General features: G+C 35.6%; 1 protein-coding gene across 1 annotated transcript; it reads left to right on the forward strand.

Moving 5' to 3' along the window:
• Positions 1-4,759: 4,759 nt before the first annotated feature.
• LOC110279160 (uncharacterized) lies at positions 4,760-5,314 on the forward strand. Its single transcript, XM_021138157.2, has 2 exons — positions 4,760-4,954; positions 5,038-5,314. The coding sequence occupies exons 1-2, from the start codon at positions 4,760-4,762 to the stop codon at positions 5,290-5,292; spliced, it is 450 nt and encodes a 149-aa protein (XP_020993816.1). The 3' UTR covers positions 5,293-5,314.
• The last annotated feature ends 5,889 nt before the right edge of the window (positions 5,315-11,203 follow it).

Consider the following 11,203-nt stretch of genomic DNA (forward strand, 5'->3'; position numbering starts at 1 on the left):
GAGTTGCTGCCAATCAACTCCTACCAGGAATCGGTCCAGTCTTTCCTGTATCAACTCATCACCCCTCCGTCTATTTGACCAAGTGAATGGTCTTCCGACCATACCAATATCAATCAGGAAATTATCATCAATAAAACTATTAAAAGTTTCAATAGAAGAAGGAGATTTAGCACCCCCACCTTCTTTCTCCAATTGATTAGAAATGGCATTAAAATCCCCCATTAACACAATCTTACCATCGAACTGTTGGGTGACTGAAGTTAATTCAGCAAATTGAGTCATTTTATGTTGATCATTTGAACTGAGATAAACACCTAGAACACCATAGGGATCATTAGAACCAGTTGTCAGAACTGATGCCGCAATAAAAAATCTACCATGCTGTAAAATCTGAACAGTGCAACCATCCCTCCATGCCATTGCCAAACCCCCTGATAATCCATCCGGATCTACAATAAACCATTCCTTGAAACCACAAGATCTTAGTTTTCCTTCAACTTGTCGAGATTGATTTTTTGTTTCACAGATAAAACCAACCTTGGGGGAGTAGGATTTGCAAATCCCTTTAAGATTGTGGATTGTCAGGGGTCTCCCCAAACCCCGACAATTCCACGAGAGCAGTTTCATATTTCTTTGGGTGCCACTTGAAGGCTGGCACCCTCCACCGTCATAGCAATTATATGAAGGTTCTGAGTCTCTGATTTGTTGTTCATGGTGTAGAGAAAATCAAAACTGGTATTCAATGATTCCAAAGAGACATAAGATATATGGAATGAGTGAATTAGAAAATGGAATGAATTAAAAGAGCAATGAATTGGGAGAGAAAACGAAAATTAGGGAGCTAAGTGAAAAAGAAATTAAGAAAAAATAAAAAATAGAAGAAGATGGAAAAGAGTTTGACGAAGAAAAGACAAAGAAAGGTGTAACCATGGAGGTGGCGCAGTGAAACCCTAGCAGAGCGTCGGACACTAGATGAGGAGTACGTACTCCCACTGACACACTATCTATTTGTAGATCTATATATTCTTTTGGAGACGATGACATGAATTAAAAACATGTATTTTTAAAAATTTTAAAGGGGAGTTCGAGAGGGTATGGCGAACTCTATAATTTTTATAGAGTTCGCCGTGGGGTACAGCGAACTTGTCCAAATACAAAAAAACGTGAATTTCGGTAAATAAAGCTCATAAATGGGTTTTGGAAAAATAAATATTTTTCATAATTTATATTAAAAAAATCATATTATTTTGGTCCCTAACGTTGAGATCAAAATCGTCCTCAACGTAATTTTTGATTAAGAATCATCCTTTAACGTTTTTCATATTAAAATCGTCCTTTTTAATAAAAATTTTAATTTTATTCCTAAACTATTTCTATTTTAATAAAAAAATTATAAAATAAAAAAACTTAAAGAAAAGAACGCATTTGGGAGAGGGGAGAAAGATACCACAGCCACCGCTACCATTGCGACACATGCATGCTTCTGCCGCCGTGGAGTGCGTCGCCGGGAAGGGGAGCCCGACGCGAGGAGGGCGGCGGGCGTAGGAGAGAGAGAAGGATCTGAGGCTGAGCTGAGTTCCTACCACCGTTGATCTGCCCTGCCGTCGCTCCGTGGCCCACGAGCTGCCGGTAGTTCTGCTTCGACTTCTACATTTGCTTCTTCTTTTGCATCTGCTTCCAATTCTGCTTTTGCATCTGCTTCTTCTTCTACTTTGACTTCTACTTCTTCTTCTGCATTTGTATTTTCTTTTACTTATGCATTTGCTTTTGTTTTGTTTCTGCTTCTGATTCTGATTTTGTGTGTTGATTTTGTTATTGAATTTGATGATGTTGATTCTAAATTTGATGTTGTTGAATTAGGTACTCGTTGAATTTGATGTTGTTTCTGCTTCTGAATTTGATTCTAATTCTGATTATTAGTATTTGATGGGAGTAAGGGAGGTGGTGGTGGTGGAGTAAGGGAGGTGCTGGTGGTGGTAAAGGTGATGGTAGTAGTAAAGGATATTTTTGTCCGTAAAAAGTTAAAAGGACGATTTTAATACGAAAAAAATGTTAAGGATGATTTTAAATAAAAAATTACGTTGAAAACGATTTCGATTCTAATCCTAAACGTTAGGGATTAAAACAATATTTATCCCTAACAATAATAATATAATAAAATATTTAAAAAAAATTTACTAAATTGTTTGAACTAACAAAATAAAATAAACATAACGGTAATATAATTGTCTTGAGAAACTTGTGTAAAAAAATAATATTAATATGTATTTATGGATAAACAAATTCTAAATGAGTTTAGCTTTCTTCAACTCTAAAGTTGAAGTTGTGAATTGCTTCCATTCAAAACAAAAGTTGCTCATTTTTTCAAAGACAATGAAAGATATCAAAGAAATAACATATTTGATTTAAATATTAAATACGTAAAGATGTGATAAATAATTTAAATTAGACCTATTTTATATTTTAAATTTTTAAAAATATTATTAAATAAATCAAAATTAAATTAAATCTTTTAACATATTCAAACAATAAATTAAATTTAAATATAATTAGATAAATTTAAATTTGTACTTCTAATGAATTTGAAAGGAATTTTTTTGTTTTTTACTATTCTCACTTAACTTAATAAACCTTACATGTGCTATAATTTTAGCATTACTATTTTTTAGATGAATTTTTGGTCTTTTTAATATTCAATATCAGTATAATGTAATTCTTCTAGTATTTAGATTTTTGAACACGATAAAATTATCATTTTATATCTTGTTTCTAAAATGACAAAAATACTTTTTTAAACATGTATCAGTTAAATATATGACTTTGGATTAAAATGAGAAGTAATAAATTCAATCTTTTAATCTATTAACAAATTGTATATGGAGGCCACTTACATAAAGATGTTGAAAACATCTTTTTTTAAAGATTTTTTATTTCAACCAATCAAATTATAACATGCATAATTAATTAAATCATATTAATTTTGTCTAAATTAGACCAAATAAATCGGTTCGATCAAAAATTAGATAAATTAAATTTTAAACCGGTCATAATTAATATTTTTTATATAAAATCACTACAACTCTCTCCAAAATACCCACATTCAAAAGTGCTAATTCCAAGTGTACCCTTTGTCAAATCAAATTAGGGTTCAATTATCTACTTATCTCATCTGCTCATCTTCTAGATTTAGGGAACCATCATCTTCTCAACTGGAGCTGCTACTCTATCGTCTGCGCCAGGACCACCACCGTGTTGTTACCGTGGTAGCCACCGTGAGTTGGGTGAGTCGCCGTCACACGCTGAAGTTAGTAGCCACTTATCTTCTCATCTTCTCCCATCGCAGAATGCAGGACCAGCACGTCGAGCACGACATCAGCGTTGCCGTCGTAGCGTTTGTAAGCTGGGTGAGTCGCCGTTTAGCCAACACAGGACCAGCATCTTCTTTTTCACTGTGTTCCCATCTTCTCTTCTTTTGCCAATGCATGACAATCTGAAGATAGGTCCTCTAGCTGCCGCTGGACAACCGCCTTCTCATCATCGTTAGCTTGTCACCGTGACCTTGTTTAGTTGCTCTGATCTTAATTCGTGTCGTGATTGCATAATGTATAACTGATTTGTTCATTCAATATTCAATTTTTCATAGACAAGTAGTGTTAAATTTTAATCTATGAATGAAAGTCTTGAGATTTTTTTATAATTTTTTGACTTTCATAACTTTGAGATAATGGTTATACTGTAATTTGTGGTATTAAAATCATCCCTGCTTGTATTTATCTAGCCATAGAAATCTGCGAATTGAATTATTTTTGCATTATTTGTGTATTCTATGAATTGAATCTGCGAGACCATCCCTGCTTGCACTACATTTTGTAAAATTCCAAAAATACTACGTTTTGTAGTCACGTAGATTTGAGGACTGGAAATTTGTTCTTATTAGGCTAGAAAATTGTTCATTTAGGTATATATACTACTAAACAGTAATGAAGTGGCCTTCTCTGTGATTCTGTTTTGGGTTAGCTTTGTTTTGGTTTATGATTGGTTTATGGAAGGGAACCATTTTTTTTTAAAATTTAGAAAAAGAAAAAAGTACTATGAATATTTTTATTATCAAAATTTTTCAACTTTTGTATACTCGATTAAAGAGACAATAGTTTAATTAATACTACATTTCTTGCATGGTTTATTGAAAGGATTCAATAATGTTTTGATTTTTGAAAGGACAAGATAGCAGAAAGTGAAATCTACCTATAATATTGGATCACACTATTGGACTTCTAAAGTAATAGTATTATACAATAATTATTGTTTGCTTAATGTTTACTAATGTTATCTCCATCTGTTGTATTAAACTCTTTTGCAGTTCCTTGAAAAAAAACTGAAGGACAAGATGGCTGAGTTTCAGGTTGGAGTTAATACTCAAATTCGTCCCTGAAAGATATCTTGATCTCCATTTTAGTCCCCGAAAGATAAAGTTAATCAAAAGAGTCCTTGAAAGATACCCAAGTTAATCACGTTTGTACTTCCGTCAACTCCCTTGATGAGCTGGCTAACGTCTGATGACGTGTGACGTTAGCTGCCTCCGTGAAAGAGGCCAACGTGTCATTAGCTATTGTTGACAAGGTAACTATGGGAAAACAGTTCAAATCAGTCCCTCAGTGTTTGAAACCTAATCCTAATTTCGACGATAAATACGTCGCGTTCAACAATCAGAGGGCCATATGCCTGGGTAAATGTTGAAATTGGCTAGTTTGGGGCGACGATGGAGGCAGCAAATGGAGGCCGTGGCGATGGTGTGTCGTTTTCGTCGAACGGCAGTAATGGTTCCAGCGCTTCAATGCGAACCAGGAGGAAAATCCATGAGGAATCATGTTTCTGTAGGTTGAACACTGCGATAAGAAAATTTGGGACAGCAGAAAACCCTGATAGACTATTCCGTGCATGTCCAAGGTACCGGGTGAGTGTTGTGTAAGAAGTTAAATGTTTTCCATGTTGTTTTGTGTTTTGGGGTTTTATTCAATTTTTTTTTTGAATTTTCAGAAGGGCAGTCACTGCAATTACTTTAAGTGGGTTGACGATGATGACTATAAAGGGGTGGGCGAAGGTGGAACAAAGAAAGATTATGGGGCTGAGCTGCAGGTTGAAAGTGACTATGATGAATGGAGGTTGAAGGTGGCATGGAGACTGGGCAGCTTGGAAGCTGAAGTAAAAGCATTGAAAATGTTAATAGTTTTCCTGTTTGTGGTAGTTGTCGTTAATGTGATCGTTTGTTGTTTGTTATCTAGATCCAAGTAAAACAAATTCTGTTGATATATCATTGTGTAATGAGATGATCCCTTGAATGAGAATAGATGTTGCATTTGGTTTTTTAAGATTAAGACAACACAATCCAATTCAAATGTTCCAAACCAATTCGAAATCATTGTTACAGTAAGATGTATTAAGGAATGAACATAATCAGTAGTCAAAGTACTCTTAAACATTGAGTTGCCATAGAAGGCTGGATGTGACATTGTGTTAAGGATAAAAACCACAGCAAAGTCATAAGGTTTTACATGAGGATACAAACCTAAAAAGTAGGCTAAACAAAAATAAGAGGGCATAGTACAACTTTCAATTACATATATAACCAAAATGTTGATAATGGAACTTCAATTGCCCTATGCAAAACACATAAAGTATCCTCACACAAAAATAAATTCAACCAGAATACATTTCAACACCAATCAAAGTCATTTATCATTTTTTCTTGGGGGCTTGAAGCCTGGAGTAGGAACGAAGGTCATAAAGTTGGCCAGCTTTTTAGCAGTGACTGAACTAGTCCCCTTGATTGTCTCAGCAGAGATAGCCACTGGTGCGGCTACAGTAGGTTTAGGAGAGGACTGAAGTTTGGCTTTCCCTTTAATAACCTTTAACTTGGGTGGCCTAGCTGTGACTTGTTCTTACATAATTTAATGGCAGATTTAGATTTAGATTTAGATTATAAAAGAAATCACATATGTTTAATAGTTGACTAGTCATGATACAACCTGCTGTGTTTCTTGGGTTGGTGGTATGCTTTTAGATTGGCTAATGCCAATCAGTGTTGGAGGCTGTGTTGGTGATGGAGCTATATCTGCTGGTGCTGGATTATGTTCAGCTGAGATAGAGTTTACTTCAGGGTCAGCCCCATCTGCAGCAGGGGCAACCACAGCTAGTTGCAACTGCATCTGCCTGGCATGCTCCTTAGCTTCCATAGCTTTCTTCTTTGCACAGCTTCTCTTGTTGTGTCCTATCTCACTACAATACATGCATCTGATAGGGTTATACTTCCTCTTCATCTTTGTCTTTGACCCATTAGGTTGCTCCTCTTTGTCCCTTCTTCTTTTCTTCGTTGGTCTTCCATGCTTGGCCTTAAATGGTGGTGGGACAGGAGCTGAGTGTGGAGTTTTTCCCACAGATCCTATCCTTTCACTGGGTTGACATTGAAGCAATAAGTCTTCCTGTACGCTTCCATCTTCAACCAGTCATGACAATAGTCTTCAGCCCGTTTGTCATTCTTATCCTGTATGGCCAATATTGCATGCATACACGGCATCCCTTACAAAGACAAATCAATGATTATTTAAAGATCGTGCATGAAAGTAGATGACAATAAGTAACTGTTAAACTTGTTACCTGTGAGTTGCCAAAAGCGACAGGTACATGTGTGCTTTCCCAAGTCAACCACCATATTGGTTGGCCAGCCATGAACTTCATAAAGTTCTTCTTTTTCATCGCCGGACCATTGAGGAACCCAGTGGCTAGACAACATTGTCATGGCTTCAAGTCTACTCCGCTAAACAGGGGAGAGAATTCCTTGATAGTTCTATAGCTTCTTTCGATTGTCAACAATACTCTTCATGATGATTCTTCTAACTTTCTCAGCTAATGTCAGGATGGGCTTGCTCCTGTCATGCTTGATTTTTACGTTGAAAGACTCGCAAGCATTATTGCAGATGTTATCCACCTTTGGCACTTCACTAAAATGCGCCTTTGTCCATGCATCCTTAGGCCATTTGTCGAGATATTCCCAAGCTTTTTGATTGATTAGCTTTACTCTATTCATGTTTTGACTGAATTCATTTGTTGTCCTCGACCGAGCACATTCCCAAACCAAATCTTTCAGTTCAGTGCTTGACCATTGTTTTGAGAAATTGCGCCATAAATGCCAGACGTAGAATCGATGGTGTACCCTATGAAACACTTCCTGAACAGCTGGTATTAAACCCTGCAAGTAAACAAAGACACGAAAAGATGTTAAATCAATATAGTCCCTCAGATATATTCATTAAATCAAATTGGTCCCTCAATGTTATTCATTAAAACAAAAGAGTCCTAATAGTTTCTTATCATAAGTCAATAACATTCTCACCTTCTGCATGTCTGAAATAAAGCACCATTTGTTCTCCCTGTAGTCTCCCAGGTCGTTGTGCAGTAACTCAAGAAACCACTTCCAATTGTCTACAACCTGCCTTAAACCCCCTCTTGCAGGCAATGCTACTTTGTTTATCCTTATTTCCTTGTGAGTTATTGGCTTCTTGTGATGATGCATTTGATTGAGGTGGGACTGATTTGGCCTGATAACTAGTCTTTTTGGCCTGAGGAACAGGCTTCATGGGCTGAGATGTTGTCTTCTTGAGCTGATAGACTGGTTTATTGGGCTGAGAATTGGGCTTCATCTTTGGTTTGTTGGGCTCAGAAATGGGCTTTTTTGTTGGTTTGTGGGGTTGTGACTTGGTCTGTAAGGTTGTTCTATTGGGGTGAGAGGTTTGTGATGATCGGATAATTTATACGCTTTTTGGCATTGTTTTTAGGTAGTTTTAGTAGGATCTAGCTACTTTTAGGGATGTTTTTATTAGTTTTTATGTAAAATTCACATTTCTGGACTTTACTATGAGTTTGTGTGTTTTTCTATGATTTCAAGTATTTTCTGGCTGAAATTGAGGGACCTGAGCAAAAATCTGATAGGAGGCTGAAAAAGGACTACAGATGCTGTTGGATTCTAACCTCTCTACACTCGAAATGGATTTTCTGGAGCTACAGAACTCCAAATGGTGCACTCTTAATTGCGTTGGAAAGTAGACATTCAGGGCTTTTCAGAAATATATAATAGTCTATACTTTATTCGAGTTTAGACAATGCAAACTGGTGTTCAACGCCAGTTTCATGCTGCATTCTGGAGTAAAACGCCAAAAACACGTTACAACTTGGCGTTTAACCCCAAGAGGAGCCTCTGCACGTGTAAAGCTCAAGCTCAGCCCAAGCACACACCAAAGTGGGCCCCGGAAGTGGATTTCTGCACTTAGACTTATTTCTGTAAACCCTAGTAACTGGTCTAGTATAAATAGGACTTTTTACTATTGTATTTTCATCTTTGGACGAGCTTTTGGAACATCTTTGATTATTGTTAGTCCTTAGACATTGGGGGCTGGCCTCACGGCCATGCCTACCTTATTTTCACTTATGTATCTTCAACGGTGGAGTTTTTACACACCATAGATTAAGGGTGTGGAGCTCTGCTGTTTCTCGAGTATTAATGCAATTACTACTGTTTTCTATTCAATTCATGCTTATTCTTATTCTAAGATATTCATTCGCACTTCAACTTGATGAATGTGATGATCCGTGATACTCATCACCATACTCACTTATGAATGCGTGCCTGACAAACACTTCCGTTTTACCTGCGAAAGCTAGAGTGTGTATCTCTTGGATTCCTGACCCACGACGCATGGTTGCCTCACCTGACAACCGAGCCTCCCATTCCTTGAGATCAGAGTCTTCATGGTATAAGCAAGAATCCATTGGCAGCATTCTTGAGATCCGGAAAGTCTAAACCTTGTCTGTGGTATTCCGAGTAGGATCTGGGATGGGATGACTGTGACGAGCTTCAAACTCGCGAGTGTTGGGTGTAGTGACAGACGCAAAAGGATCAATAGATCCTATTCCGACATGATCGAGAACCGACAGATGATTAGCCGTGCTGTGACAGCGCATTTGGACCATTTTCACTGAGAGGACGGGAGGTAGCCATTGACAACGGTGAAACCCAACATACAGCTTGCCATGGAAAGGAGTATGAATGATTGGATGAAAGCAGTAGGAAAGCAGGATTCAGAAGGAACACAGTATCTTCATGCGCTTATCTGTAATTCCCACCAATGAATTACATAAGTATCTCTATCTCTATTTTATGCTTTATTTATCTTTATATTCGAAAACCATTATAACTATTAGAATCCGCCTGACTGAGATTTACAAGATGACCATAGCTTGTTTCATACCAACAATCTCCATGGGATCGACCCTTACTCACGTAAGGTATTACTTGGACGACCCAGTGCACTTGCTAGTTAGTTGTGCAAAGTTGTGAAAAAGAGTGATATTACAATTGTGCATACCAAGTTGTTGGCGCCATTGAGATCACAATTTCGTGCACCAAATTTTTGGTGCCGTTGCCGGGGATTGTTTGAGTTTGGACAACTGACGGTTCATCTTGTTGCTCAGATTAGGTAATTTTCTTCTTATTTTGTTTTCAAAAAGTTTTCAAAAATCTTTCAAAATTTTTCTTTTTTTTCGTTTTTCCACAATTAATTTTCAAAAAATCCAAAAAAAATTATAAAATCATAAAATCAAAAATATTTTTGTGTTTCTTGTTTGAGTCTAGAGTCAAGTTTTAAGTTTGGTGTCAATTGCATTTTTTAATTTTCAAAAAAAAATTTCGAAAATTCATGCATATGTTCTTCATGATCTTCAAGTTGTTATTGGTAAGTCTTCTTGTTTGATCTTCATATTTTCTTGTTTTGTGTCTTTTGTTGTTTTTCATATGCATTTTTGCATTCATAGTGTCTAAACATGAAAAATTTCTAAGTTTGGTGTGTTGCATATTTTTCTTTTCTTGAAAATTTTTCCAAAATAAGTCTTGATGTTCATCTTGATCTTCAAAGTGTTCTTGGTGTTCATCTTGACACTCATAGTGTTCTTGCATGCATCATGTGTTTTGATTCATAATTTTCATGTTGTGAGTCATTTTTGTGTTTTTCTCTCTCATCATTAAAAATTCAAAAATAAAAAAATATCTTTCCCTTATTTGTCTTATAATTTTCGAAATATTTGGGTTGACTTAGTCAAAATTTTCTAAAATAAGTTGTTTCTTGTTAGTCAAGTCAAGATTCCATTTTCAAAAAAAATCTTATCTTTTCAAAATCTTTTTCAAAAATAAAATCTTTTTCATTTTTTTATTATTTTCGAAATTTTTTGAAATTGATTTTCAAAATATTTTTCTTATCTTTATTTCATGATTTTCGAAAACTTTACTAACAATTAATGTGATTGATTCAAAAATTTGAAGTTTGTTACTTTCTTGTTAAGAAAGGTTCAATCTTTAAATTCTAAAATCATATCTTTTAGTTTTTTGTTAGTCAAGTAATCAATTTTAATTTCAAAAATCAAATCTTTTTTCTTTCTCCTTTTTAAATCTTTTTCAAAAAAATATCAATCATATCTTTTCAATCATATCTTTTTAATCATATCTTTTTCAAATCATATCTTTTTCAAAGTCAATTTCAAAAATCTTTTCTAACTCCTTATCTTTTCAAAATTGATTTTCAAATCTTTTTCAACTAAACTAATTAACTTTTTGTTTATTTCTTATCTTTTTCAAAACCACCTAACCACTTTTCTCTTTCTAATTTTCGAAAATCACTAACCTCTCATCATGAAATCCCTGAGATGCCTCAAGGGATGCACTTTCCTCCACAAAACTATTGGGAGCAACTGAACACCTCCCTAGGAGAATTGAGTTCCAACATGGGACAACTAAGGGTGGAGCACCAAGAACACTCTATCATCCTCCATGAAATTAGAGAAGATCAAAGAATCATGAGAGAGGAGCAACAAAGACAAGGAAGAGACATTAAGGAGCTCAAGCACTCCATAGGATCTTCAAGAGGAAGAAAGAGCCGCCATCACTAAGGTGGACCCGTTCTTTAATTTCCTTGTTCTTTATTTCTCTGTTTTTCGAAAATTATGCTTATGTTTATCTATATTTATGTCTTGTGATCATTAGTGTCTTAGTGTCTATGCCTTAAAGTTATGAATGTCCTATGAATCCATCACCCTTCTTAAATAAAAATGTGCTTAATTGCTAAAAGAAAGAATTGCATGAATTTTGAATTTTATAACA

The sequence above is a fragment of the Arachis duranensis genome, chromosome 3 (assembly GCF_000817695.3).
Source record: "Arachis duranensis cultivar V14167 chromosome 3, aradu.V14167.gnm2.J7QH, whole genome shotgun sequence".
Lineage (NCBI taxonomy): Eukaryota > Viridiplantae > Streptophyta > Magnoliopsida > Fabales > Fabaceae > Arachis > Arachis duranensis.

Bases quoted from the DNA above. Each gene is read 5' to 3' on its own strand.
- LOC110279160 (XM_021138157.2), top strand. From the start codon at position 4,760: ATGGAGGCAGCAAATGGAGGCCGTGGCGATGGTGTGTCGTTTTCGTCG. The intron at 4,955-5,037 runs GTGAGTGTTGTG...TTGAATTTTCAG, and splicing joins GTGCATGTCCAAGGTACCGG to AAGGGCAGTCACTGCAATTA.